This window comes from Macrobrachium rosenbergii, chromosome 54 (genome assembly GCF_040412425.1).
Source record: "Macrobrachium rosenbergii isolate ZJJX-2024 chromosome 54, ASM4041242v1, whole genome shotgun sequence".
Taxonomy (NCBI): domain Eukaryota; kingdom Metazoa; phylum Arthropoda; class Malacostraca; order Decapoda; family Palaemonidae; genus Macrobrachium; species Macrobrachium rosenbergii.
This window is the reverse complement of record NC_089794.1, coordinates 47,407,311-47,433,989: the sequence shown is the minus strand read 5'-3', so window position 1 is coordinate 47,433,989 and position 26,679 is coordinate 47,407,311. Positions and strand designations below refer to the sequence as shown.

Below are 26,679 nucleotides of genomic sequence, written 5' to 3'. Positions count from 1 at the left end.
TTTTTCTTTTTTTTTTTTATTTATATCATGCAGCATCCTAAACAGCGCTCATATACTCACTACAAATAAAAGGTAATGGTAGGAGCCAAGATTTTGACGGCAATCTATTATTTACCTACTTAATATCAATCAAATGTAAGACGATTTATATTGATATGCATGGAAAGGAAAATATATTGAAATCAGTTTGAATGAGGAACATACAGTATTGTTATAATCACTGTTTTAATATGTTTTAGATGTAAAAATAAATCGTCTAACACTATACATAATTTATTTACAAAATGTCTTCATCGCCATTCTCGAGATAGAGGTCATCATCCCCGTCCTCATCGCTAGCGATGTCAGTGACGACTGGTTCCACGCTCTCATGAATATTGTCCAACTTTCAGTACTCCTTCTCAAAATGACGGGATTGTCTAACAGCTCCTGCCCAAATAACTATTACCCACCTCAGAAATAATTACCTATTCACGCTATAGTAAATCTTGCCACTGGTCTTCTCGCTTGTATACAGAGTGGCAAGCCGTAGAACAAATGCAGTCTTGCAACCACGGGGACAATTCCATATCCTGCTGGCCATTATCGAATTTGTTGAAGCCTAGACAGGGTACGAATATCCATTCACCTGTTAGTGACTTACTGCCTACCTGGTGGATGGGCGGAGCCTCATGACGTCGTATTACGTTTACGTCACGAATGGTTTTAGGATCCTTTTCTGTGATATTCTCGGTTCCAGTAATGGCGACTTCAGTTGACTCTATAAATATGAAAACTATCAAACTTAGGTACTAAATAATACTTGCAAAAATTGGGTAAGGTTATAAAATATACACTTGACAACTTTCACCTTATCCAATACTTTGACAAAAAGGTGCTGGCGAAAAACCGTGCTTCATCGGCTCTGAATCCCTTATCGGGTTCAATACCGCGTTAAAACGGATGTGATCGCTGTCGATATTTTTTAATAAAGAAAAAACTTTTGTTCTTGACCCAACACTATTATGGAAGATGTTTCTATGAGCAAGTGCGATTTTCTTTGTTTTCAGGTTGAGTGACGCGTGTTTGTGTGTGTGTGTGTGTGTGTGTGTGTGTGTTTTCAGGCACGATGATTAAACACGGACTGCAGCCAGAACATATAACCTAACGTCTTAGTGGGTCCTGCCTAAACTCATCTCTGGATTCCGCATTTCTCTTACTGGTTGGCCTAGGGAAGATTTCAGTAACCTAATTACGTCATTTGTAATCAATCATTGTTTACCTGTATCTGTCTGTGCGAAATGATCTCAGTTAAAGACTTCTTCGCAGAGAGTTTCATTGTAAACCAACAATGAATCTCACAGGTTAACAACTGGCATTTAATGAGTCCGTTATCCCGGTTTAAGTATATAATAAGCATGAAAGATAATCCAACACTGCAGTTAGTCATAAATATCACTGGCTAAATTTGATCAGCGGGGAGAACCAGGCTTCTGCTTTCCACATTTACGAAGCCGAGATTGAGGTTTCCCTTCTACCTCAAAATTGTACTCAGTCGCTAACATTCCGTCCTCCTCTCTTACCCACAAATTTTCTGCTCTTGAAGCTTGGACCCAAAAAGACCATTCGGCTGCCCGTTTTCTTGTCTCCGAAAGTCATGGAATGGCAGGACAACTATTATTCACCCAAGGGCACGGTTGAATCATTGATGGTAATGACAATGGTTTGGTCAGGTTCTCTGGTGGAAATGAAGAGCTTGTTATTTTGATGAAGGAGGTAAATCTCTTCGCTGCCTGTTCCATTCTCGAGAGACGAGAGCTTCTCATCCAGTTCCCTAAGGTTCTGGACCTGCAAAATGGAGATGGTTAAAATGTGAGGTCTGACTATGTCTGAATAGTAAATTTTAAAAGAGAGTTTCACATGTTTCTGAGGCCACCATTCACCTTAGATGTACACAAGCCAATCTGTCATGACTCAATCTGTCGGCCAGACTCGCGGTGGTGGCAGCCGTTCTTTCCGTTTCTAACCTTTTTTTCCAGTTTCGATTTGTGATGGTTCCTGTAAGCCAAATTACAGGCAAAAAATAATATAGTTCTTTTCGAGAAAAGGGACTTGGCTTGCATAAGAACATTCTTCTTCTTCTTCCTGCCAGGATTGAAGAAGTACGAACAGGCCATTATTGAAACTGCTCCTACACCGGTTAACTAAAGTGAGCCCATCCGTTATAAGAAGGGCACCAATCTGTCATGACTCAATCGACGCGGTGGTGGCATGTTCAACCTAATTCCTGTAGCCAATAAATGCTAAAACTAAAACAGGAGGCTTTAACTAATTTATAAGACGATACGTTATAAATGCTAAAACTAAACCTTTATGTAACATTTGAGCCGTAGGTTGTAGCCAAGACTGATTGCCACGTAAATGTCATAACTATACTGAATATATGATTATTTCCTAACTGAACTTGAAGCTACGATTGGTTCCCAGTTAAATGGACTACTGAAGCTAGGTTGGGATGGAGATAAATATCAAAGTTAGGTCATAATCAAATTAATATGAAAGATATGATGAGACTTGATAATGTTGGGCTGTAAGCAAGCTGAATGCTAAGGAGACAGTCAGAGGAGACCTCAATATGAAGTTGAATTATGATCAAACAGAATGCCGTCAAGTCGAGTGATAACATGACTATTTAAAGATGTGTTGAAAGTCAAACTGATAACCGAAGACAGGTCATTAGCAAACTTAGTCTATAACCAAACAAAATGTCCCAGAAGTCAGGTCATTATCAGAACCCGCAAGAGTTGTTATAATAATAAATGATAACATTTAAACAGATCATAATCAAAATGAATACTAAAGATATTTCATAATGAAACTGAATAATAGTTATAGGTCATACAAAGAGGGATTGCCCTGAATAAAACTGGTATGGAACTGAGCACACTACAGTTAATGTTATGAACAAGCTCCATAAAGTCAGGTCACAAACAAAACCCTTGAAGTTTGATTGTAATAAAACTAGTGCGGAATTTCGGTTGCAATGTGAACAAATATCTGAGATCATAAACAAGCTGAGCACCCTTAAATCGACCATGAATGAAACTGAGTACCTAAGTTTCGTGCCAAGAAGAATTTATCCTTAATTCGAATAGATCAAATTTTCGTGCTTTCTATGATTTTCAGAGTTTTAGCATTGTAACTATTTGAGTTTTTCTCTATTAAAAAGTTTTCATCGTGTCTATACAGTATACTTTCTTTCATCCAAAACCAAAGAAATGCTTCGCGTTCTCTCTCCCTCTCTCACGCACAGACTACATTTTTCTATTTTTCATATATACTTATCTATAGTCCAAGCACTTATAACTTTTGTTCTTTGTTTTCACAGATCTCTTACACAACATACCAAAGAAATGAAAGAATTGCAAGAAAAGAGATGAAAACTAAGATTCCCCTCAGTATGAAACAGATAAACCAGAAGAAGAAGAAGAAGAAGAAGAAGAAGAAGAAGAAGAAGAAGAAGAAGAAGAAGAAGAAGAAGAAGAGGAGGAGTTTGCTACCTTGGCTGTGAGATCGAGAGCTCGCTGAGGTGTCGAATCTTCTTCGCTGTCAAAGCAAGCTTTCAGAGTAAGGAGGCTTTCGTTGATGTCTTTGGTACTTTCGCCTCGCCTCCATAAGTGCCTGTAACAAAGCAGCAACAGTCCTTTTTAACATGCTTTTCTCGTGGTTAGTTTCCTTCTCTTCTGGGAATTTTCTTACTGTTTCAAAAATAATGTAGGAAGAAAATTAATATAAAAAGAAAATCTTTTGAAGTTCAAGAGCAGACTTATAAAACTTTGTGGGAGCAATTCTCTTCTATTTTCCGCGCAGTATCCCATTTCGTGGCTGCCACCCCCCTGTATTTCAACATTACAAAATAAGAAAGGACAAATGCACAGAGAGAATATTTAAAAATCTTATATCTTAGGCTATACAGGAACTACTATTTTGTTTTGGATTTAGAACCAAAGATGACTTGAAAAGTCATATTCTAAAATCAAAACCTCGATATGAACAAGTAATTGACTACAGGATTTCTTTTGGCATAAATGTTGTGATCCCTTGGTAAGAAAATCAGAGTGAAATGCACGGCATCACTATTCAAATATATACAAGTAATGTGTGTTACCATACGTATAGTATTGATTATATCTATAAAACCAAAAACATTAACTAGAAACTTTGCTCAGACATACCATAACAAGGGCGTAGCATCTAACTTCGCACAGTCAGAAAAATGTGTGCATTTTTTTTCAGCAATATACTGTATGTAAGATGAAGAGTTCCTTCGCACCGGAAAAGTTGACATTAAAGTAAAGTAAGTCCTAAGTAGCAACGGGTAATTGGTAACTGAGTTCAATCAAACGTACCTAGATGCCTTATTAAGGGCTCGAAAAACCATCTTGAAAGTTTCGTCCGTTTTCTCGTGATTTTTTTTCTGTTCCACCAGTCTCTCTTGAACTCCACTGAGCATGTCCCGTAGACTTGAAGTAGCTATCTCTACGTACTGAAAGAAACCGTGTTATTCTTATTGCCGTTACTGATGTTGTTGTTGTTATTAATGATTATGCTTAAATAAGGGTTAAGACTACAGATCATGAATGTAACCCGAAGTATTTAGACGCGTGTCCAAAAGTGGGAGTAAAAAAAAAAAAAAAAAACATAGCAAAGAGGATCCGAGGAATATCACTGATACGCAATCAAGAGGAATAAAAAAAATCATTGAACTGTGACGGTCTTGGTTTCCGATGAATTCCATTGTCCTTAGTAGGACTAAGAAGTGAATCTTGCACCTGGTAGCTAATGCACTGTGTTTGGTTGCAACTCGTTTAGAGAAGGATAGGGAAGAGAAGACGTAAAAGTCATGGTAAAAAAAAAAACGAAAAAAATATATATATATAGTTATATATATATATATATATATATATATATATATATATATATATATATATATATATATATATATATATATATATATATATATATATATATATATATATATATATATATATATATATATATATATATATAATATATATATACATGTACGTACAAACATTCATTACATACTGTATACATAACGGATGTTTGTATGTATGTATTATATATATATATATATATATATATATATATATGTATATATATATATATATATATATATATATATATATATATATATATATATATATAGATATATCTCGAGGCCTTTGTATTTTTAGAATTATATTTTCAGTAGCTGTAATCGTCTCACCTCTTGCACTGGCTGATGCTGGTGGTTGTAGCAGTCTTTGCCACACGGTTTGGCGCAAGTAAAACACCAGAAGTTTTCCGGGACGAAAGAATTTCTCTTTTCGTCGTCGTTGTTGGAGAAACTTGGAACATAAATGGTTCCTTCATCTGGCTGCTTCCTTAAGGAAGCCCTCTCCACGGGCACTGGTGAAGCGAGGTTTTTCATCTCACCCAGACGTTCCAGGGTGTGTAAGTGGGCGAGAACATTTCTGAAAGTTGATAATCATATATATATATGTAGAGGGTACACGTGAACCTATGTCATAAATAGCTGGATATACGTGGATTCCTGTTAAGCATTTGCAGTCCCTGGTATAGCAAATATTCGTCTGCGAGAAGAGAGGCCTTCTCGATGAACAAGTAACCATCATATTTTATCACTTCATTATTTTTTAAATGATAAGTGTTTGAGTTCAACATTCGACAGAAAATCTGCAAGTTACCTAAGCCTTAGGGACGATTTCATTATTGCAAAATTCAGTAACATTAAGTTTCACTGATTGGAAGCAATTTATTATATCTGTTGTGCCTCATCCGCGAATCGTTGTCAGTGGTCTCGATGAGAGTTAGTGTTAGGAGTATATTCTGAAAAGGAAAAACAACCTAACATCTTCATGGAAATTATTTCTTCCTTGTTCCTGGGCACTCCAGCGCATGCTTACAGATCAAGTACAGTTCAGAGACCTGGAGAAAGGCCAAACAACTAATGTGATAACAGCAGGAAATCAGATGAACCGGATTCCTTATATCACAAATCGATTGAGAAGGTCATGGCTATGGTACTCGGTACCGAATCAAAAAGGTAAGGAAAAATAATAAGGGAAAGGTAGAAAGACGGAAGCAACAGACCGAAAAAGATTAGGCTAAAAACCTGCCAGACATACCCGTTCGTTTGCAGAGACGTCGACTCCATCGCGGTAAGACAAACCGGGCAGTGGAAGACACTTTTCGGGATATGAGGCAGTGACGTTGGCCGCAACTGTTCCGGTTTGGTCAACACCAGTGGTTTTGGCTGCAGGGGCGGCCCGATCCTGGAGGAGCTTCGTTTCGGCAGGGCCGGAGGAGAACCATCACTGCTCTCGGTTTCAGCATCTGGCCCGCCAAAAGAAAAATTAATACCTAATTAAAAACATATAATAAATAAGCGATAGCGACGATATCTGAATATCAAAAGACTTTCTTGTATTGTTTCTCCAGCGTCCCTAAAAATCATTTGGGTTTTAAGCTAATTATTGCTACGCAGATGATCTAGTGTGTTACTTTTGCGTTTGTGTGTGGACTTTTATATTTCTATGCCATGAACACTTTGGCAACTGCCAGTAATTCTAGTTAAGCTTACTGATATACCTGTGAAGCGTGGCAAGGGCGGAGGTGGGTTGGCTTGTATGATGCTGGCAATATTAGAGATGACTTTGGAATTGGGAATGCTCTCCGAGATGAAGCGAGGTTTACCTTCTTGTGACACTGAGGGGATCGCCTGTTGCAGAAAAACATAAGGTGGACCTGAAGAATGTCTCAAACATCTCGGATCAGCATAAAAAACAAGTAGAAAATGTGCCGAAGTTTCTTCGCCACAATCGAGTTTTCTGTACAGCGTATAATGCTGTATGAAATTTTCGATGTGCTGCAGTATGAAACTCTCAGCTATGACGGGGGATACCTCCGGCATTGAACTCGGCGGTGCCGGACGCACGATCCATAGCTAATCTTAACCTTAAATAAAATGAAAACTACAGAGGCTAGAGGGCTGCAATTTTATACATTTGATGATTGGAGGGTAGATGATCAACTTACCAATTTGCAGCCCTCTAGCCTCAGTAGTTTTTAAGATCTGAGGGCGGACAGAAAAAGTGCGGACAAACAGACAAATAGCCATCTCAATATTTCTTCTTACAGAAAACTGAAAAAAAACTATATGTTTTTGAATCTCATTACTTTCCTTATCCACATAGAATTTTAAGATATTATTAATCACATTCTTTTATTTATCTAAGAGAAAAAATTACAGTACACAGTCTTATATGAGTGATTTAGAAAAGCTATGGAGTCTGAAATATCACTATCGAGTAAGTTAATGCTCTGAAATCTTCTAAGATTCACGTATGTATCCCAGAGTGCTTTCAGATCTCTCAAGCCTTGCATAAGCACCAAAAATGTCCTAGTTACCATTAGCGAGTGGTCTCTCGAAGAGACCTCGCATTCCATCAAAAACTAACACTCAGACTTTATTAGTTGTACCGTACGAATCAGTCAAGCTTATAAAATAGAGATGATAAAAGGAAAATAAGAAATAATGAATACACAAGCTCGAATAGTGAATAATTGAATAGATAACTACTAATGCAAATATACAATATATATATGTGTGTGTGTATGTGTGTGTGTAATTTTTATTTTCTTATCTGTTTTCTTTACTTACAATGCTGTGTCTGACTCTAGGCGAGGCGTGGGTATAGATATTAAGACTGATTAGGCAGGAGGCGCAGACTGTGTGGAGACAGGGCATGATTTTTGGGGTCCTTTGGCCTGTATCGTATTTTCCGCACACACTGGACAGTCGAGGTTTTCCTGAAAGAAACTAAATGTAAGTAACTAGAGCCCGGTAAAATGATAAATTGATGGTGGACGGTGTTCTCTAAGACTAGCTTTCCAGACGTTTCTCAATAAAAAAAATAGTTTAGATGAATAACTGTGTACCTGTTCATAAAAAAAATGTTTACCAGAAAGACTACCGAACGGAATTCGTTCTAAAAAAGGTGAGCAATGATGTGTACGCCCTAAAAGTTAACCAGTTGGCGGTAATATTTGTATTGTAACGAATTATACTGTTTATGATTGCATCTACTTAAGAATAAATTCCAGTTGATCAAGAACATCACCACTTAGATTTCTATAAAGTCCCAGGAACAGGACGACTTTACGTCAGAGGAAAAGAGACTACCTCATCAGTAGGTCTTGCTTTATGCGTAACATACTGGTGCTTTGCAAGAATTTAGATTCTATGTGTTTAAAAAAATGAGACAAGAAAACTTAAGACAGTGTTCTAGAGAAAAATACGAGCGAGTGCAGAGGATCAGGGAACAGACTAGGCATGTTAAGAGCTGAAATTGTTCAGATGAGAGACAACGAGCCTGAACTTCTTATCAGCAGACCAAGATATACGTCTAACAAGATGAAACTGGACATGAATTTAGGAATTAGTGAGACTTTGTAGGCAAATAATCGGAAACTTTTCGGTAAGACAAAATACATCAAGTGCCGACGAACAGTGATTTCCAGCAGATATATAAGAAACTTGAAAAGCGTCAGTAGAGGACGCTGGGAACAAGTAACCTACTTCACTTCGACTATCATCCAATGGTTGGGAAAGCACGCTGTAGCAGAAGTGGGGAAATATGTCCTAATAAGACCTCACTGGCATTATGTCCCATAGGATCGTGATTTTGCAACCAAAGAAAAAAATAACATATTCCTCATTTCATGAGCAAAATCAAGAAGGAAGACTCAGATGCCAGCCTTCATAAACTCTTTAAAGTCCCACAGTTGATACTGAGTGGAGGAACTAGGGGGTACGGGCTTTTTTGAGGTAAAGGTATGTGTAACAGAAAATAATGAGGAAAGTGATCCCTAGACCTGAAAGCCGATGAAATGTTGCAGGAGCAGTTAGAAGCGTTTGTAAAGACAAAGATCGCTAGGTACTACGAGATCATGAAAACCTGGCATATGAATTGGGAGTAAATAATTTGTTCCAGTTTACTATGACACTTTGGTAGAGAACCTTAGTGTGTGGGTGCGAAGACATCAGTGACTTACAGCAAAAAAGAAAGGTACCTCAAGAAAGAAGAAAAATCTAGAGAAATTAAGGGTAAATGGCGCTCAACAAAGGGAAGATTAGATCCATACCATGAATAACTGGTTAATGAGTAGAACAGCAGGCAGACCTACCGCAAACTACGTCACCAGGAGAGGAACCGCTACTTCTACGACGGAAGCCCAACCTCATATCATCCGAGGTGATATCATCTTCAGTGCCAAAACTTACACGAAGATTGCATTATAACTGCTCCTCGACACTGGTTACTGTGGGACATATTTATATGATTTCTCACCTTGGTGCAAAAATCATGAAGAGAAGTATTATGAAAGTAAGGGATATGGTATTTCCAGTGTTATTAGATATGTGAGGAAAAGGAAAAATGTAAAGAAAATGTGATTTATAATTATGTTGTCGTCCTTTGTACTTTAATTCTTGTGCTGTCTTTTCCCCAAATTCATTCTAGTTCTAGAACAGTAGGCTAACAGCGTTCCTCTCGTCCAACTTATGTTAGTACGTTACAAGATACCAAAGGCAACGTGAGCCAGCTTGTAAGAAATTAGTATCCTGTCGACTTTCTAAGTTTGAAAACGTCATCATCTTGTGAAATTTATTGGCATTTTCCTTTCTCATACAAATTCAGTGGTAAACAAACGTCAGTAAAATCGTTCTGAGTATATCATTGCTAATAATGCAATAAGTATACTTAGTCTAGATGATGTTTCACGATCTTAACATCTCAGAAATGGCTGTCAAAATTACTTGATACTTTATGCTACCTTGAAAAAATTCCACTATGAATTCCTCTAATAACATTCGAAGTTTCTCTTTAATGGATGAAAATCGCTCCACTAATGGCCATTAAAAAGCACTTGTTGTTTAACCAACGATCTATCCTCTTCAGATTTTTCCTCCATAATCCACTCTCTGATAATAACACTTGAAATTATTGTTCTATTTTTGTGTAAATTCCTCTCATTCCAATGATCTTATCTACGATTATCGTTAAAAATAATATTTAGATTACTCCTATCACTAAGATATACACAGTTTCTTGCACCACTTTTGAAAATGCGACCGTATATTCATACTCAGAGCACTGATATTCGATTTCATCTTTATCAGCCTTGAAGTATTTATTGTTAGGATTAAGAACTTCTAAAGCTGTCCAGTCCATCTCGCTCGCATGTCAAGGGTTGCGGGGGTGAGATGGCGGGAACAACTGCTCCTGTTTCATGACCTTCGTTAACTGTAGCGGTGAATTATATGCCTGGTAGTTAATCGATTGAGGTGGGTTGCAGCCATGGTAGAAAATGGCATTTGGCAAGCAATATCATTCCAAAGTGACTTGCTGAGAACTGGAAATGTAATCCTTTATTGAACCACCCACTAACGAGTGCAAAGCGTATTTTTACGTTTAGCGTTTTTTTTTTTTTTTTTTTTTTTTTTTGTAGGAGAGGTATCACGGATGTGGAACATATTTCGAGCGATTCTTGGCTGTTGTTGCAATATTTGATTGCAGAGAAAGATTGATTTTATTTGATATTATGACATTTAAGCTGTCAAGTCAAGTACTGAGGCACTTTCAGCCAAAAAGCGCTTATGTCAGTTCAAAGAAGGATTTAGAGTCGGGTACAGCCAGATAAAGAGACCCAGAAAGCAGAGGAGATGAAGCACGAGGATCTAAAAGTGGATATGGGAGGAAACCCCACACTTGCGTTAGGAATAGTCAGAGAGGTGTGGCATTAAGGCAGAAGAAAGGAAGAGGGAATGGAGATAAAGTAAAAGGCTGAAAAGTGGGTGCAGTTAAAGACCGAAGGAACCTCAAACTCTCATTAGTAATGCGTGAGATGCACTGACGACACTCGCCCTCTATAGGGTCCAGAGAAAATAACTGGGTTATCACAAAGCACTGTATTGACTTCAAGAGGCGACTGAGTTATTGCTCAAGTTAAAAAACAAAATCAGTTGTTGCTCGCCCCTTTTTCTTTGTTCACAAGGGAGACGGGAGTCGAACTTGGTAAAAAAAAAACTCGTGGTCGACTTCAGAGCGAACAGTACCAGTAATTAGGAGATATACTTGTAGGGACCTACAGTACAGTAACAGTTCTGTGCTCAGGCTAGACAAGATGAGAAAAGATGATCAGTCACGTTATATTCAAACAACTGGTTGTGAGAGAATTGAAGCCATCAAAGTCAGTCATATATTTAAGCCACTGGCTGAGAAAAAGGATAAGGGTAATCATTAAGGTCAGTCAAGTCATATCTACATACATGCGAGTGTAGCAAGGGGCCGGGGCCGAGAAACCTTCCTGTGTCAGTTCTAACAGTACTAGATAGTGCTGTTGTGTAATCATATGACAATGCAATGATTTTAGAACTATGTTTATCGTCTGTTATTATGAATTTAACTTTTATTACATTTTGATAGAAAGTATTATTGAGTGAACATCGGATGCTCTCTTTCTCCCTTTGACAGACATTTGCCTTAAGAGATATATGGTACTGCAAAAGTTGAACAAACTTTACCATTTGAGAAGCCGATTTGATAGTTGTCCCAAGCTCAGCTGGAGGGGATTCTTCGGTCAGTCTTCCAAGATTAAATATTCTTTCCCTCACAGGCAAATTAGATTTTTATTACCAGTTACTTCGGTTTCACTCTAGTATCACTTTTACACCAAAGATATGTTCGAAAGTATCATACAACACTTCACATTTTGCCTTGGTATCGACTAAAAGTTGTCCAGCACAAATCCGTAGGTACCACAAATTCCCTTCTAAGTCTGGTAGGGCAGCTGACCCTCGCCTGTGTGATATACATTCTTCGCCCTTTATCTTATCAGACGATAACTTTCTTGGCGTATTGACCAAATTCCGAATGTAAATGGGCCTCACAAGTTCATTATTCACAGCCAAATTACATCTGTTTATTATTATTATTATTATTATTATTATTATTATTATTATTATTATTATTATTATTATTATTATTATTCGCGACAAGATACAGAGGAAACCGTAAGAAGATAATGTTGTTTAGTAGAGTAGCAATCGCAAACAAGCGTTCTTGATCAGGACAACGTCTTGATTTTATTTAGCCTTTTAGACCCGATAAAGCCATGAACTTGGGACTTATCAGTCTGAAATTTATCTCTGCGAGAGATATGGCTGTTCACTTGGCATTTCGAATGTTGTTCATCAGCTGATTCATTTAAATGGAAAATGATTGTCCCTACTGCTTTCTACAATTTTTAGTGCCAACGAATAACTGGCAGATGACCGGGCTTTTCCGAAGCAACAATAATCATATTTCAAGCTGCTTATGCAGTTCACAGAACACTTTCTTGTCATTTTCATTCTTTGCCTTTGAAAAACGAATAAAAAAAAAGTGCGCTATAAGTTCAGTGGTAGTATATTGCCATTCACCGGCTTTTACTGAATGAGGGCAATATTCATTTACAGAAATGATATGTCCAGAATCTAATTCACTAAGGAAGCCCCTAAACGATACATATTGATGTCAATAATTTAGTCTCAATACTTGTTGTGCAATCTTCTGCTCTCAGACCATTCAATTTTATGGTCAATATCTCCATTGAAACAACATGTCTGCGTGAGATACTGCTTATATTTCAGTATCTTTGTTGTTTTGATTAAGGAAGAAAAACCAAAGAAAGAGTCGTTGGATGAAGAATTGGTACTGTGCTGTACAAGAGGAGAAATTACCCGAGAAAATCTGATAGCCTTAAGATTAAGTTTTTCATTGTTTATATTCATTAACATACTTCATTACTTTTGTTATATTTTGTTGTCTTTTGCATGCTTTCTTCGCATCAAAAACAGTTATATAATTGCTAAATGATCATGATGAATAACGCCCATAAATACTCACCGAAGTTGATTCATCTGTGAAATCATAATCATCATTATCATCTATGGCATTAATCGACTCAGCAGGAGTTTCCTGGTCTCGTAGAAATAACAGTTCCTGAAAGTGATATATGTCGACTCTTAGACTTCATCAGAGCCTACGCCAGACTTCTTCGAGCCCCTTATCTTCTTCAGTTCTTTCCTTAAGTTTTTCCTCAGCGAATTAAGCTTCTTTGCATCTTGTAGGGTAGCATTTCGGTATTTCTCTCGATATTTCCCCAGCAATATTGCAGAATCCTCCCGTTTCTTAATTCCTTTGCTATACTACTCTGGTTTCACCTTCCAGAGGGAGGGCATCCCCTTGTATAAGCGAATCCATTCTCTTATAAAATCCCTTTCTGCTTCCTCGAAACTTTGGCTAGCTCCGAACTTCTTGTCGTTGCAGTGATAAGGTGAAAAGTGAGATTTATTGTCAGTGCCACCCTCAAACGAGAGACTTGTTATTGTTGGCTTAGACTGTTTCAGTACTGTTAAAGGACCTTCAACCTTTCCCGTAGACCAGAGGTCGACAACTTTTTAGAAAGAGCGGGCCAGACAGCTATGCAGTGTCTCAGAGGGGGGCCATGATATCAAATGGACTAAGAGGATCCCTTAACGCCTTAAACTAGGTAACAACTGTTAGATAACTAATGTCCAGGTGTTAAGTCGGCGGGCCGGAGTTTGCCGACCCCTGCCCTAGTCGTTCAGTGGTTTTGACACCAGAATATTGGTCAATAATATTTATACCGTAAAGGGGCACCCTGTTGCGCATCCGCAGTCATTTGAGATTATGGCTCTTCACATAGGCTACAGAACCAAAACTGTATCTTACTTTATCCTATAGCGAGATAAGTTAGATAACCTTGATGACTATCTTAGTATTATTATTAGTTTTGTAAAGTCACCAAATCGGCGCCAGGATAGTGTTTCGGCGGCGCCATTAATTAAGTCTCCGCTGAGCTTGTTTTTCTTTGGTGACTTCCCGTTTTCTTCAAGCTCAATTAGTCACGCCTAAAACGTGCCAGGTCACGCATTTTAATCATTTTTACTTTATGGTATTTATACGAATGTCACACATTGTGTATCACATGTTTCTTCATTCACAGGCATCAAGACTGTATCTATATTGTAGCTCTGTATGTTTTGTATTGTAATTTGTACTCGTTCACTGCATATTATTGTTTATTGTTTCGACCTCAGGTCACAGTCAATTCCATTGTCTCTCACGGCCCGGCGTCAGTCGGCCGCAATATAAACTGCCTGGATCTGTAATAAAGTAGCAGTAACTTTTACCTGCTCGTTTCTTTGACACCTTACAGTGGTGACCCCGGAGTATCCCGGAGCCATTAGCGGACTCACACGCGGCGACTCAGTCTTGGCTCCAGGATTTCTCCAAAACGCTCTTAGCGGCCTAAACACGGCGCTGTAACCAGCGTTTGGCGTGCTGACTCTGCGTCGGCGTACCCCACCAGTGTCACTAGCGGAACCACACGGCGCACGAAAGTGCGTACTGACGCGAGTACCCCACTCCAGTAAGGGGTCAAAGGAAGCGAGCATGGGCGCGGATATCCCTCCTTCATGCAGTTAAACGCGGACCCCGCGGACTCCGAGGTTTACCTACCTCCCATCACAGCCGCCCGCCCCGCATCGAGGCCCTCCCGCAACTCCACACCAGCGCCCGAACACACGGCGGCGGGCAACACAATCGCGGGCCGCCCTCACCGTAAAGCTGCCGCCGTTTACGCGGGGAACCCATCGATGTGGCTGCGCGGGGTGGAGAGCCACTTCAGAATCGCGGACCTCACGGACGAAATCCTACAGGCCGACACAGTGCTCAACGCCCTTCGGAGGACGTGTACAGAAAACTCATCTCGCGAGTACCAAACACACCCTCACATACAGCACCACAAAAAGTTCCTCCTCGAAGCTTGCTCCCTGCCCATCGCCCGGCGGGCCACCGTGCTATCGACCTTGCCAATAATCCACGCCACGACCTCAATCCAAGAGACGCTTGGGGCATGGTCGTAGATCTCCTGTCAATACCAGACTTGGCGGCACAAACAAGCGGCAGGAGATAAGCTTCATCTGGGAAATCTACCCGCCAACTCCTCCCGGAAGTACGCAACCAGATCGCTCACCCTACACCATGCCTGTCGAGGACCTCATAGAGGCGGCACAACACCTCACAGACTCCGTCAAGGCTTCACAGCGGCTAAAACCGGCCACACAGCCGGTCAGCTCCGTCCAGCCTGAAGAGGGCGTAGAGCAGCCCGTCAACGCCATCGCCAACAGACGTCCACCGAACCACAGCAGACGGAGCTCCCGGGCTTCTGTCGCTACCACAAGTGGTTCGGAAAGGACGCCCGAAACTGCCTGCCGCCCTGCTCGTTCAACCGTTCAAAAAAACGGGGGTGGCGGCGGCCAGCAGGACAGGCCGCCATGGCAGCCGAAGAACCCAGGGCCTCAAAAACAGTAGGTTTTTACGTCCGCGACACCGTCTCCGGCAGGATGATGCTGGTCGACACAGGAGCCTTTAAGTCGGTCTTCCCAGCATCCAGAGGACCGCAACCAGACACCAGACCCGGCCGCTTTCTGACGGCCGCCAACGAACCCCCATCCTCTCCTACGGCACCAGGCTCTGTCGATCTCCATCCTTGGCCAGAGTTACTCCTGGGACTTCATCGTCGCGGACGTGGAACCCCACTCCTGGGGCCGATTTTCTGGCGCGCCTTCGGCCTGCTAGTCGGCGTGGGCGCAAGCGCCTCGATACCGACTCCTGCCGGTCTCTCCCGTTAACGGCGGGACCCAGACCCACCATCAGCGCCGTCGCCCCCACCAGTATGCACACCTTCTGTCGGGTTCCCTGAGGTATTTAAGCCCGAGCCGCCAAGTCCCGGGGCCCCAGCCAAGCACGGCATATACCACCATATAGTGACTAAAGGGCCCCGACACATGCGAGTTCCAGGCTTCCCCTCAGCGCCTTCAGGAGGCGAAAAAAGCATTCGGGAGATGGAACAGATGGGCATCTGCAGGAAAGCCTCCAGTCCATGGGCCTCCCCCTTCACATGGTGCAGAAACCGGACGGCTCCTGGAGACCCTGCGGCGACTACAGGCGGCTCAACATTGCAACAGAGCCCGACCACTACCCTCTACCCAATATGCAGACCTCACGGCCTCCTTTCACGGGGCCAAAATATTCACTAAATTGGACCTTCTTAAATCTTATTTCCAGGTACCTGTTGCGCCAGAGGACATACCAAAGACAGCCATCATCACGCCCTTCGGGTCCTATGTGTTCGCCTTCTCCACCTTCGGGCTGAGGAACGCCGGGGCCACCTTCCAGCGGCTCATGGACAGCATCCTGGGGACCTAAAATTCTGCGTCTGCTACGTCGACGACATTCTCATATTTTCCAGGTCTCACAGCGAACACCAGAGGCACATCAAAGCAGTCCTCCAGCGCCTCCAAGAAAACGGCCTCGTCGTCCGTTTCGACAAGTGTACCTTCGGCGTCCAGAAAGCAGAATTCCTGGGTCACGAGGTGTCTCCGACAGGCGTCCGCCCTCTTACATCGAAAGTGGCAGCCGTGGCCAAGTTCCCCGACACCCACCTCCATCAAGGCCGTCCAGGAGTTCCTTGGGATGGTAAACTTCTACAGGCGGTTCATCCCGGGATCGCGCACACCACGGCCCCTGACGGAAGTCCTAAAAAGGTCAACAAGTCCCTGTCTTGGGGACCCAGCCAGCAACAGGCCTTTTTCCTGACGAAGGCCGCCCTCACCAAGGCAACCGCCTTGGCACACCAGGATCCCAAGGCTCCTCTCAGCTGACGACAGACGCCAGTAACGCGTTGCCTGCGGTGCTGTTCTGGAGCAAATCATCAACGGCGCCCCCAGCCCATCGCCTTCTTCAGCAAGAAGTTCAGTCCCGCAGAGCCCTACAGCACCTTCGACGAGGGAACTCTGCGCGATGTACCGCGCAGTTCGGCACTTCAAGTTCCTCCTGGAGGGGCGCCCTTCACAATCTTCACAGACCACCAGCCACTGGTTCACGCCTTCACGAAGCAGGGGACGCATGGTCTTCCAGACAGCAGCGCCACCTCTCAGCCATAGCCGAATTTACCTGTTCCGTCAGGTACCTCCCGGCAAGAAAAATCCCGTAGCAGACGCCCTCTCCAGAGTCGAGTTGAGCGCAGTGCAGCTTGGTGTAGATTACCAGGACCTTGCCAGAGAACAGGCGCTGACCCAGAAACCCCAGCATACCGCACCGCCATCACATCCCTCAAGTGGCGGACGTGACCCTCGCCCCCGAGGCCCAGCCTGCTCTGTGACATCAGCACAGGCCAGCCCGCCCTTTGGTTCCAGCCTCACGCCGCCGCCAGGTATTCGACATCATTCACGGCCTCTCACACCCCTCCGGCAGGACCACGCCAAACTGCTCTCAAAAAGTTCGTCTGGCACGGGGTGCAAAGGACGCCACAGCCTGGGCAAACAGTGCCTGCAGTGCCAGACCAGTAAAGTGGGTCGTCACACGACGAGTCGGGGTAGGCGAGTTCCCACAGCCAGGCGCCGCCGCCACATCCACATCGGCGTCGTCGGGCCCTTCCCCATCAGGCGGATCCAGATACCTCCCTCACGGTGGTAGACCGTTCGACGAGGTGGCCCGAAGCCACACCCATGCAAGAAGCCACCGCCAGCGGCGTGCGCTGAGGCCCTGCTCTCCAGTTGGGTTAGCCGCCGGCGTCCCCGGACCACATCACAACCGACAGGGGCCCCGCTTTCCTCTCGAGTTGTGGTCTGCCCTGGCTCAACTGCTGGGAACCACGCACCACACCACCACAGCGTACAACCCAGTGGCCAACGGCCTGGTTGAACGGTTCCACAGGTCCTAAAGTCATCCCTCATGGCCCGTTGCACCGCCGGGGACTGGAAACATCAGCTGCCGTGGGTCCTCCTCGGGTTGAGGACCGCCCCAGAGCCGACGGCACCCCATCCGCAGCTGAACAAACCTATGGGAACCCCTCGTGGTGCCGGGAGAGCTCGTGACGGATGAACGCCACTCCCCATCTCTGCAGAGGCTCCGCGACGTGGCGGCAAGTTCGCCCCTTGCAGGCGCTCATACATCGCCAAAGCAACCACCTTCATGCCGCCACAGCTGTCATCCGCCACCCACGTCTTCGTCAGAGTCGACGCCGTCCGTCCACCACTAACTAAGCCCCTACAGGGGACCCTTCCGCGTGCTGGAGCGCGGAACAGCAAGCGTTCAGCTGGCACTCCCAGGCAAGAACGACTGGGTTTCCATAGACCGGCTAAAGCCCGCCTTCCTGTCAGAGAGTCCCGGCAGCGACGCAGCACCCTTCCGCCCAAAACGCACTCCAGCACGCCCCTCACCCCGCAGGCGCGCCGCCCAGGAAGGAACCGCCCAAACAGCAGACTCACAGGCGGGAGGCCCCTCAGTTATCTTCAAGGAGCCGCGGCACCCTTCAGCGTCCCAGCAGATACAGGGATTAATCAGGCGCGTCCCTCGTCTTGGGGGAGTATTTGTAAAGTCACCAAATCGGCGCCAGGATAGTGTTTCGTGGCGCCATTAATAAGTCTCCGCTGAGCTTGTTTTCTTTGGTGACTTCCCGTTTTCTTCAAGCTCAATTAGTCACGCCTAAAACGTGCCAGGTCACGCATTTTAATCATTTTTACTTTATGGTATTTATACGAATGTCACACATTGTGTATCACATGTTTCTTCATTCACAGGCATCAAGACTGTATCTATATTGTAGCTCTGTATGTTTTGTATTGTAATTTGTACTCGTTCACTGCATATTATTGTTTATTGTTTCGACCTCAGGTCACAGTCAATTCCATTGTCTCTCACGACCCGGCGTCAGTCGCCGCAATATAAACTGCCTGGATCTGTAATAAAGTAGCAGTAACTTTTACCTGCTCGTTTCTTTGACACCTTACAGTTTAACCATATCAATGATCTTCAAAAAGTAGTTCCTGTAAGAATGGCTAATAAAATTGCTTATTTTTTCAGTAACATTACTTCTCAAGATTTTTACGGAAGCGTTTCTTTCGTGTGTGTGTGTGTTTTTTTTTTAGAACTTTCAAAGTCCTCCTCATTTTCCCTGTGGAAAAAATATTTCTTGTTGCTACGAAGTCATATTTGCATTATTAATAATCATTTATAATTTCTCTTTTGTGCACTGTTTACCAACTGCATGTTTAGAATATGTTCACTTCGATTTTTAATATTCAGCTCTATTATTAATCAAATAAAGTACTTGTAACTTGTATATTACCAAGCTATCGAAATAACCTGTGTTACCTAATTCCCCAGTTATTTGTTTCTTGTTTATTTACGTCCTTGATGTAAAGAATAAATAATTACCCTTTTCAGTTCCACTTCCTCTGAATTAGGATAATCATTTTCTACAAAAGTGATAATTCCCAATTTTCTCGGGTAATCCTACAGTTTCGGGGTCCAAATTCACTGTTCCTTGTGCGTGTTTGTTTAAGCTTTTTTCCCTATTTTCAATTTCTTCTTTCGACAGATCTGCAAACAGAAGTATATTTGCTAAAAAGTTAGCAGTTCATCTGCTCAAAGAAGCAGAGATTGTAAAAAAAAAAAAACAAAGCTCTATACTTCGCGCGAGTAGTGTAGCGTGTGCCAGCCATTGTCTTTGTAGAATGATCGCCTATGAATCAGGAACCAGGTAGGAACTTGGCACGGCCTCTTGCTCTTCAGCAGTCATTCTTTGATAAACCTGAAAAAACGAGCATCTCACCTGCTTGCAGAAGCAGAGGTTGGTAGAACTAAGCAAAAGCTCCGCATCGGGTATAACTTTGGAAATTGATTTTTCTTATAGTATTTTGGTTGCTTATTAAGATTTTACCGTTATTTTTTGTCGGTCGACTGTAATTAACCTCAGATGTTGTACGTTGGCCATCCTGGAATGCTATTGCGCATGTGCAGTGTTACAGGGGGAGCTTTTGGTGAAAAGTATACCTTGTAACCTTACAGTAGTTTAACCAGACCAGTGAGCTGATTATCAACTCTCCTAGGGCTGGTCCGAAGGATTAGATTTATTTTTACGTGGCTAAGAACCAATTGGTTACCCAGCAACGGGATCTACAGCTTATTGTGGAATCCGAACCACATTATAACGAGAAATGAATTTCTATTACCAGAAATAAATTTCTCTAATTCTTCATTGGCCGGTCAGAAAGTGGAGTTTCCTTCACCGGGGGTTCGCCCGAGTAAGCAACACATGTGGCCTGCAAGGTTAGGTTAGGTTAGTATAGTTCCTTTTCTAATAGGTTTCCTTAGCCGATCCCTTCTTGAACATAGGCTATGGTTCCCTAATGACTTTCGAATGCTCGGAACTGTTCCATAACAACAACGTGGTGGTCCGGTCTTTCTCCAATCGTTTCTAAAGCCCAGCGTTCCCAAAGGGTCCCCAACTGTGTTTGGTAGATATATAAGGTTAATAATAATTGACCGACAGTAAACACCACCACCGCCTTCATCAGCAACACCAAAAGTACAGGAAACATCAATTTCCAAGGTAATAGTCCGTGCCGAGTTCGAGATTTACGATTTTCTAAATATTGTGTGTGTCCGTAACCATATGACATGTTCTTGTTTATTTATGTTTCCTCTTTATTCTTTTTATTTTTTATAATCTCTGCTTCTGTAACAGATAAACTGCTCATTTTTTCATTGTTTTCCATGATTCGATAAATATTTGGTAAATCTGTGTGCTGATCTTCATGTTACCCAATGCAGTGAATTTGGATCCCTAAACTGTAGGGTAATAGGATTACCCTTTCTCGATGTCGTGCTACGCATACGCAAATTTTCTTGTCTGTCTTTGTCAGCTGGACTGAAATACTGGTGAGTGGCCTTCCCTAGACCTTATAACCTATTGCATATGAAGAACTATGACGTTTGTGATAATAAGTCTAATTTTATTTGGGCTTTTAGTATTTCTATGTATTACCTTTGCACGGACTGTATGGAACGGTTCCGCGAATACGAGAGGCATTCGGGTGCCATATGTTCAAGAAGGGATTGGCTCGGGAAATCTATTATAAAAAGGAACCATACTAACACAGAATACCCTAACCTAACCTAATCTAGTAGGTCATGATAATTAGCTGGGTGTCCCGCACCCACCCCCAAATGAAGGAAGCTCCATTTTTTACCAAAAATTACCCTATAACACTGCGCACGCACTCTTGAATCTACATTTTTTATTATTCAGTGTTAACTTGTAATGTGTGTAGTGTTATTTGGTGTTAAAATTGTTCAACATTGTTTGTATTAGTAGGTACTTATTTACCAAGATTAGTTTGTATTTTTGTGTATGACTTAATGTCAGTAAATGTTGTTGACGGGAATGGCGCCTTTTAGTAACCTTCCCAAAGTACACCTTCCTTGTTTTACGAAATCTTGCCTTGACGCTCGAAGCAGTGGCCATTGAGAGGAGCGTACATTTTGGTGCCCAGAACCCGGGATTTCTTTGGTTGTATGCAGAATCCCAACCCTGATAAATAAGGCAAGATGAAGGAAGGAAAGCTGAGGATGGATGACCCGTTCGTCGAATGCACTGATGGATTTGCTTGGCGATCGAGAAGTGAGCAAGGTAGAACTGCAAGATGCTGTGGATGACTTTGATCCACGTATAGCTCATTAGGATGAAGTGCAGTCCGCCTTGGAGCTAGAAATTGGTTACCCACAGGACTTAGAAGAAGACATTGAATATGCTGATAAGTTTCGGCGTCAGGTAAGGGTTCTTAGAATACAGGCTGCCCAAAGGTTATTATCCCTGGAGAAACTTGAGAAGCCACCAAGTGAGAGTGGGTCTTCGGGTGCTTTAGCTCAATGTAATGTGCGACTGCCTGAATTAGAATTGCCCAAGTTTAGTGGAGTTTTGATTGAACGGCAGTCATTTTGGGACAGATTTGTGGCAGTAGGTGATTCTGATATCCCCATTATTAGTAAATCCTGTTATTTACAGTCACTGTTAGAAGGGCAGGCAAAGTCAGTAATACAGGGGTTATCCCAGACTAGTGCTAATTACCCCATAGCCTGTAAAATGTCAAAGGAACGGTTTGGTAGGCCTGAACGTATTATTTTTGCACATATTCAGGCCCTTCTTGGTATCACTATGCCTGCTAAGAATCCTAGTTCTAGAAATGTTTCCTCTTTGTGGAAATTACAGGATGAACTTTTGACACTCCGTAGTTTAGAGGCATTAGGAGTGGATGGTAACCAGTATGGGGTATTTATGACGCCTGTTATCCTGTCTCGATTGCCTCCTGACATTCGTTTGGAGTGGTCCAGAGAAGGATCTGGACATGAAAGGGACCTAGATTGGTTATTGAATTTTTTGCAGAGAGAAATAGAGTCCCGAGAAAGGTCAGATACATTTAAGGATATCAATGCAGTAAAGACTGATAACCATAGTGTTGAATCTGAGAAAAGAAGTAAATTTCAGGGTTCTACCTCTGCTCTTCAGACCTCTGGAGGTGTCCTTTTATAAGTGTATGTTTTGTGGTAAAAATCACAAGAGTGAAAATTGTTTTGTTATCTTGAAACTTTCCATTGCTGAACGTGAAGAGGCCATTCGGAATGCTAAACTGTGTTTCAGATGTTTGGAAAAAGGTCACATTTCCAGAGGTTGCCAATCAAAATGTGTTAAGTGTAAGGGAAAACATAATGTTTTATGCTGCACTGGCAATAAGACTAAAGTGTATAATAAGAATGATCAAAATGTAAGTGGTGCTATGTCTCAGGATAATATTAATGAAAATGTAACTCATGTTGGGGTAGCTCATTGTGAACCTAACCTAAATAACAGAGTGTTAACTCAGTCACGCAGTGTGTTGCAGACCGCAAAGGTTAAGGTGTTGGGGAAAAAGGGTATATGTGAAGCTACACTACTATTTGACACAGGATCTGATAGGTCTTGTGTTTCCAGTAAATTTATAAAAAGGGTAAGGCCTAAGTGGATAACTTCTGAGTACATAACATTTTCTTCATTCGGAGGAGGTAAAGCTTCCAAGAGTAACCAATGTAATGTGTATGAGATGAGTTTAGTTGGTTATATGGGTGAGAGTCATTCTTTAATGGCAGCTGAAGTACCTGACATTTTGCGCACCATTGTTCCGACCTAGTGTTAATGATGAGGAGGTAATGGCATTTTCTAAATTGCAATTAGCAGATGATTACATGAACAACCGCCATGTAAATGTTGATATTTTGGTAGGCCTAAATGCCTATTGGAGATTTATGGTACCTAATAAAACTCTACAGTCAAAAAATTTAGTAGCTCAGGAATCTGTGTTAGGGTGGGTTTTGTCAGGGTCTTGTAATATTCCTCTGGACAGAGTAAGTGTAACTTCCCAGCTTTTGTGTGTAAGTAATGTATCAGAGTCTGATTTACATAAATTTTGGGATCTTGAATCTGTGGGAATCTCTTCAAAAGAAGCTGTATCCAATGAGTTTTCATCCAGTACTGTTTTACAGAAATTTTCTGATAATGTAAAGTTTATTGATGGTAGGTATGAAGTGTCTACCATGGAAATCTGATGTTGCTAAAGTTTGAAAAATAATAAAAACCAGCACGTAAGAGGTTGGAAAATTTAAATTTGAAATTTGTTAAAACTCCTGCTTTAAGGGAAAGGTATGATGAGGTTTTTGAAGAATATGAAAAGGATGACATTATTGAGGAAGTGCCACATTCTGAGATTCCTAGTGTATATCCTGTTTATTACTTACCGCATCGTCCTGCTATCCGTGAGAGTAGTAATTCTACCAAGGTAAGACCTGTTTTCGATGCTTCAGCTGTAAGTTATAATGGTATTTCTTTGAATGACTGTTTGGAATGTGGACCTTCTCTCAATCCTGATCTTGTTGAAGTGTTGATACGATTTAGAAGATGGAAGGTAGCTTTAACAGCAGACATAACTAAAGCTTTCCTTCAAATCAAGGTGCAGAGGGAAGACCAAGATGTTCACAGGTTTTTGTGGCAAAAGAAGGGCATTGTCCGTGTAATGAGGTTTGTTCGTGTTCCCTTTGGTAATAAGAGTAGCCCATTCTTGTTGAATGCTACAATTAAACATCATTTAAAGTCATATCTTAATTGTGAAGTAGTTGACGAACTGAATTATAATCTGTATGTGGATGATTGGCTGTCAGGAGCTGACAGTATTACTGAAGCTTGTGTAAAATTTGATAAAGCCTGTAAGATTATGTCTGAAGCTGGTATGTCTTTTCTTTATCTAAATGGAATTCAAATTGTAAGAGTTTAGCAGATAAATTTAATGAAAACCCTAATGACTGTTGTGGAAGTAAATATATAAAAATCCTGGGTATGCAGTGGGTTTCCACTCATGATTATTTTTCATTTAGTGAAGTAAATGTTGGGTCTCAGATGGGTGTGGTGTCCATAAAGAGAAGTGTTCTCAGCCTAATAGCCAGATGTTGTGATCATCTTGGACTTATTAGCCCATTTGTTATGTTTGCCAAAATTCTTTTTCAGGATGTATGGAGAATTGGACTTAAATGGGATGATGTGTTACCTGAAGAGTTGCATTGTAAATTTCAAAGGTGGTTAAGGGGTTTTGAGAAACTTGGCTCATGGAAGGTTCAGCGATGTTACTTTGAGGATCTTTCATGGAAAGACCTAACAGGTTTAGAGCTTCATTCCTTTGGGGATGCATCTGAAAAGGGATATGGTGCTTGTGTATATTTGAGAGTTCCTTTGCAGGATGGTTCCTTTAAAGCTTCCCTTGTTATGAGCTCTTATAAAGAAGGTCTCACTGCCTCGTTTGGAGTTGCTGGGGGTAATGCTTAGTGCCCTGCTTCTAGTTTTTGTCAAATCTGCCCATCGTTTTAGGGAAGATGTAACTTCATATTGCTGGACAGACTCTACAGTTGCACTGTCCTGGATAAAAGGAGACCCTAGTAGATGGAAACCATTTGTAGCAAATCGAGTCATGGAAATTCAGAGGTTAACATCACCTGATTGTTGGTATCATTGCCCAGGAAAGGATAACCCTGCTGACCTCATTTCTAGAGGAGTGTTTGCTAAACACCTTGTAGCTTCAGATCTTTGGTTGGTAGGCCCCCCGTGGCTTCAAGAGTCTGAGTCTTTGTCTTTGCTTCGACCTGAACAGTTAAGGATTTCATTAAGGGATGAAAGTTCTGAGGAAAATGTAGTAGCATGTATAACTGTGGATTCATTTTCCCAAGTATTTGAATTTTCTAGATGGAGTAAGTTTCAGAAAGCCCTTAATATAGTAGCTTGGACCTTAAGATTTATTAATAATTGCAAACCACAACCTGTTAAATGGTCTGGTCCTTTATCATATTGTGAATTAACTAAAGCTAAGAGTAAGTTGTACCTTTGTGTTCAAAGGGAAGCATATCCACGAGATTTTGAATCCCTGATTCAGGGTAGACCACTTCACAGGGGGAGCCCTTTAGTAAAATTAGATCCTTTTTTGAATAATGATGGTCTTTTGAGAATTAAAGGTTTTTAGAATATTCAGATCTGTGTTATGAAAGTAAACATCCTATTATTCTTCCTTCTACTCATGTAGTGAAGACTTTAGTTCGTTTCCAGCATGTTCTTCTGAGACATTCTGGCGTTTCTACCCTTGTCCACATTGAGAAATGGTTATTGGATTGTGCGACTTCGAAGGATAGCCAAGACTGTGTGTAGAGAATGTGTAACTTGCCGCAGGTATGACTCCAAGGCTTGTAGTCAACCTGTAGCTCTCTCCCTGAACTGAGAGTTAAATCAGCACCTCCCTTTTCTGTAACAGGATTAGAATTTGCTGGGCCATTGTTTTGTGTAGATTTGCCCTCCAAAAAATTCTATATTTTGCTTTTCACTTATGGTGTTATTCGTTCTGTACGCTTAGAACACCGATTCTCTCTCTATGCCAGATTGTCTTCTTGCCATCCGTAGATTTACAGCAAGACGTGGTCCTTTCAATTTTTATTCTGATAATGCAAAGACATTTGTTGGAGTTTCTCAGTAATTACAGCAACACTATGGCCCACTAGCTCCTCAGTGGAAATTTATTGTACACCGTGCTCCTTGGTGGGGAGGTTGGTGGGAGCGTCTAGTTCCATCAGTTAAGTCTGCTCTGAAAAAGACATTGGGCGCCAAATGCCTATCTAGATGTGAATTGGAAACTACTCTTCATGAGGTTGAAGCTTGCATTAATTCGAGACCTTTGACATTTGTGGGTGAGGATGTTGATACATCCAATCCATTGACCCCCTCACATTTTCTTATTGGCCGTACTGCAGGTGTCCAGCCAGTTGTTGAGGAGCATTCTTCTTGTGTCTTCTAAAGAGTTATGTATGAGAGAGACTGCCCGACAAAGACAGTTGGATAAGTTTTGGGAAATATGGAGCTCTGATTACATAAGAAATGTACCATGTGCCATTAAAGGTTTTGTATCTAAGTGTAATGTAAAGAAAGGTTCTGTGGTATTAGTCAAGGAAGATAATGTTCGTAGGTTGTCCTGGCCACTTGGTGTTGTTATAGAAGTATATCCAGGTAAAGATGGTGTGATAAGAAGTGTTGATGTTAAAACTTCCAAAGGTATTATTAACAGACCAGTACAAAAAT

General features: G+C 41.8%; 2 protein-coding genes across 2 annotated transcripts; one reads left to right on the top strand and one right to left on the bottom strand.

Annotated features, from left to right (window-relative positions):
• Positions 1 to 11,934, bottom strand: LOC136835063 (uncharacterized). The gene is made up of 8 exons (XM_067098178.1): positions 11,651 to 11,934; positions 7,727 to 7,875; positions 6,655 to 6,784; positions 6,192 to 6,399; positions 5,270 to 5,516; positions 4,389 to 4,525; positions 3,540 to 3,660; positions 1 to 1,827 (listed from the first exon to the last, which is right to left on the bottom strand). Exons 2-8 carry the CDS (start codon positions 7,811 to 7,813, stop codon positions 1,657 to 1,659), a joined length of 1,101 nt encoding a protein of 366 aa, XP_066954279.1. The 5' UTR covers positions 7,814 to 7,875; positions 11,651 to 11,934; the 3' UTR covers positions 1 to 1,656.
• On the top strand, positions 11,251 to 22,572 carry LOC136834667 (uncharacterized). The gene is made up of 3 exons (XM_067097253.1): positions 11,251 to 11,359; positions 12,688 to 12,818; positions 21,724 to 22,572. Exons 1-3 carry the CDS (start codon positions 11,251 to 11,253, stop codon positions 22,570 to 22,572), a joined length of 1,089 nt encoding a protein of 362 aa, XP_066953354.1.
• The last annotated feature ends 4,107 nt before the right edge of the window (positions 22,573 to 26,679 follow it).

Bases quoted from the DNA above. Each gene is read 5' to 3' on its own strand.
- LOC136835063 (XM_067098178.1), bottom strand. From the start codon at position 7,813: ATGCCCTGTCTCCACACAGTCTGCGCCTCCTGCCTAATCAGTCTTAAT. The intron at 5,517-6,191 runs GTATGTCTGGCA...ATCAACTTTCAG, and splicing joins ACGTCTCTGCAAACGAACGG to AAATGTTCTCGCCCACTTAC. The intron at 3,661-4,388 runs GTACGTTTGATT...GCTTTGTTACAG, and splicing joins GCCCTTAATAAGGCATCTAG to GCACTTATGGAGGCGAGGCG.
- LOC136834667 (XM_067097253.1), top strand. From the start codon at position 11,251: ATGAGAAAAGATGATCAGTCACGTTATATTCAAACAACTGGTTGTGAG. The intron at 11,360-12,687 runs GTAATCATTAAG...TTCTGCTCTCAG, and splicing joins GGCTGAGAAAAAGGATAAGG to ACCATTCAATTTTATGGTCA. The intron at 12,819-21,723 runs GTACTGTGCTGT...ATAGCTCATTAG, and splicing joins AGTCGTTGGATGAAGAATTG to GATGAAGTGCAGTCCGCCTT.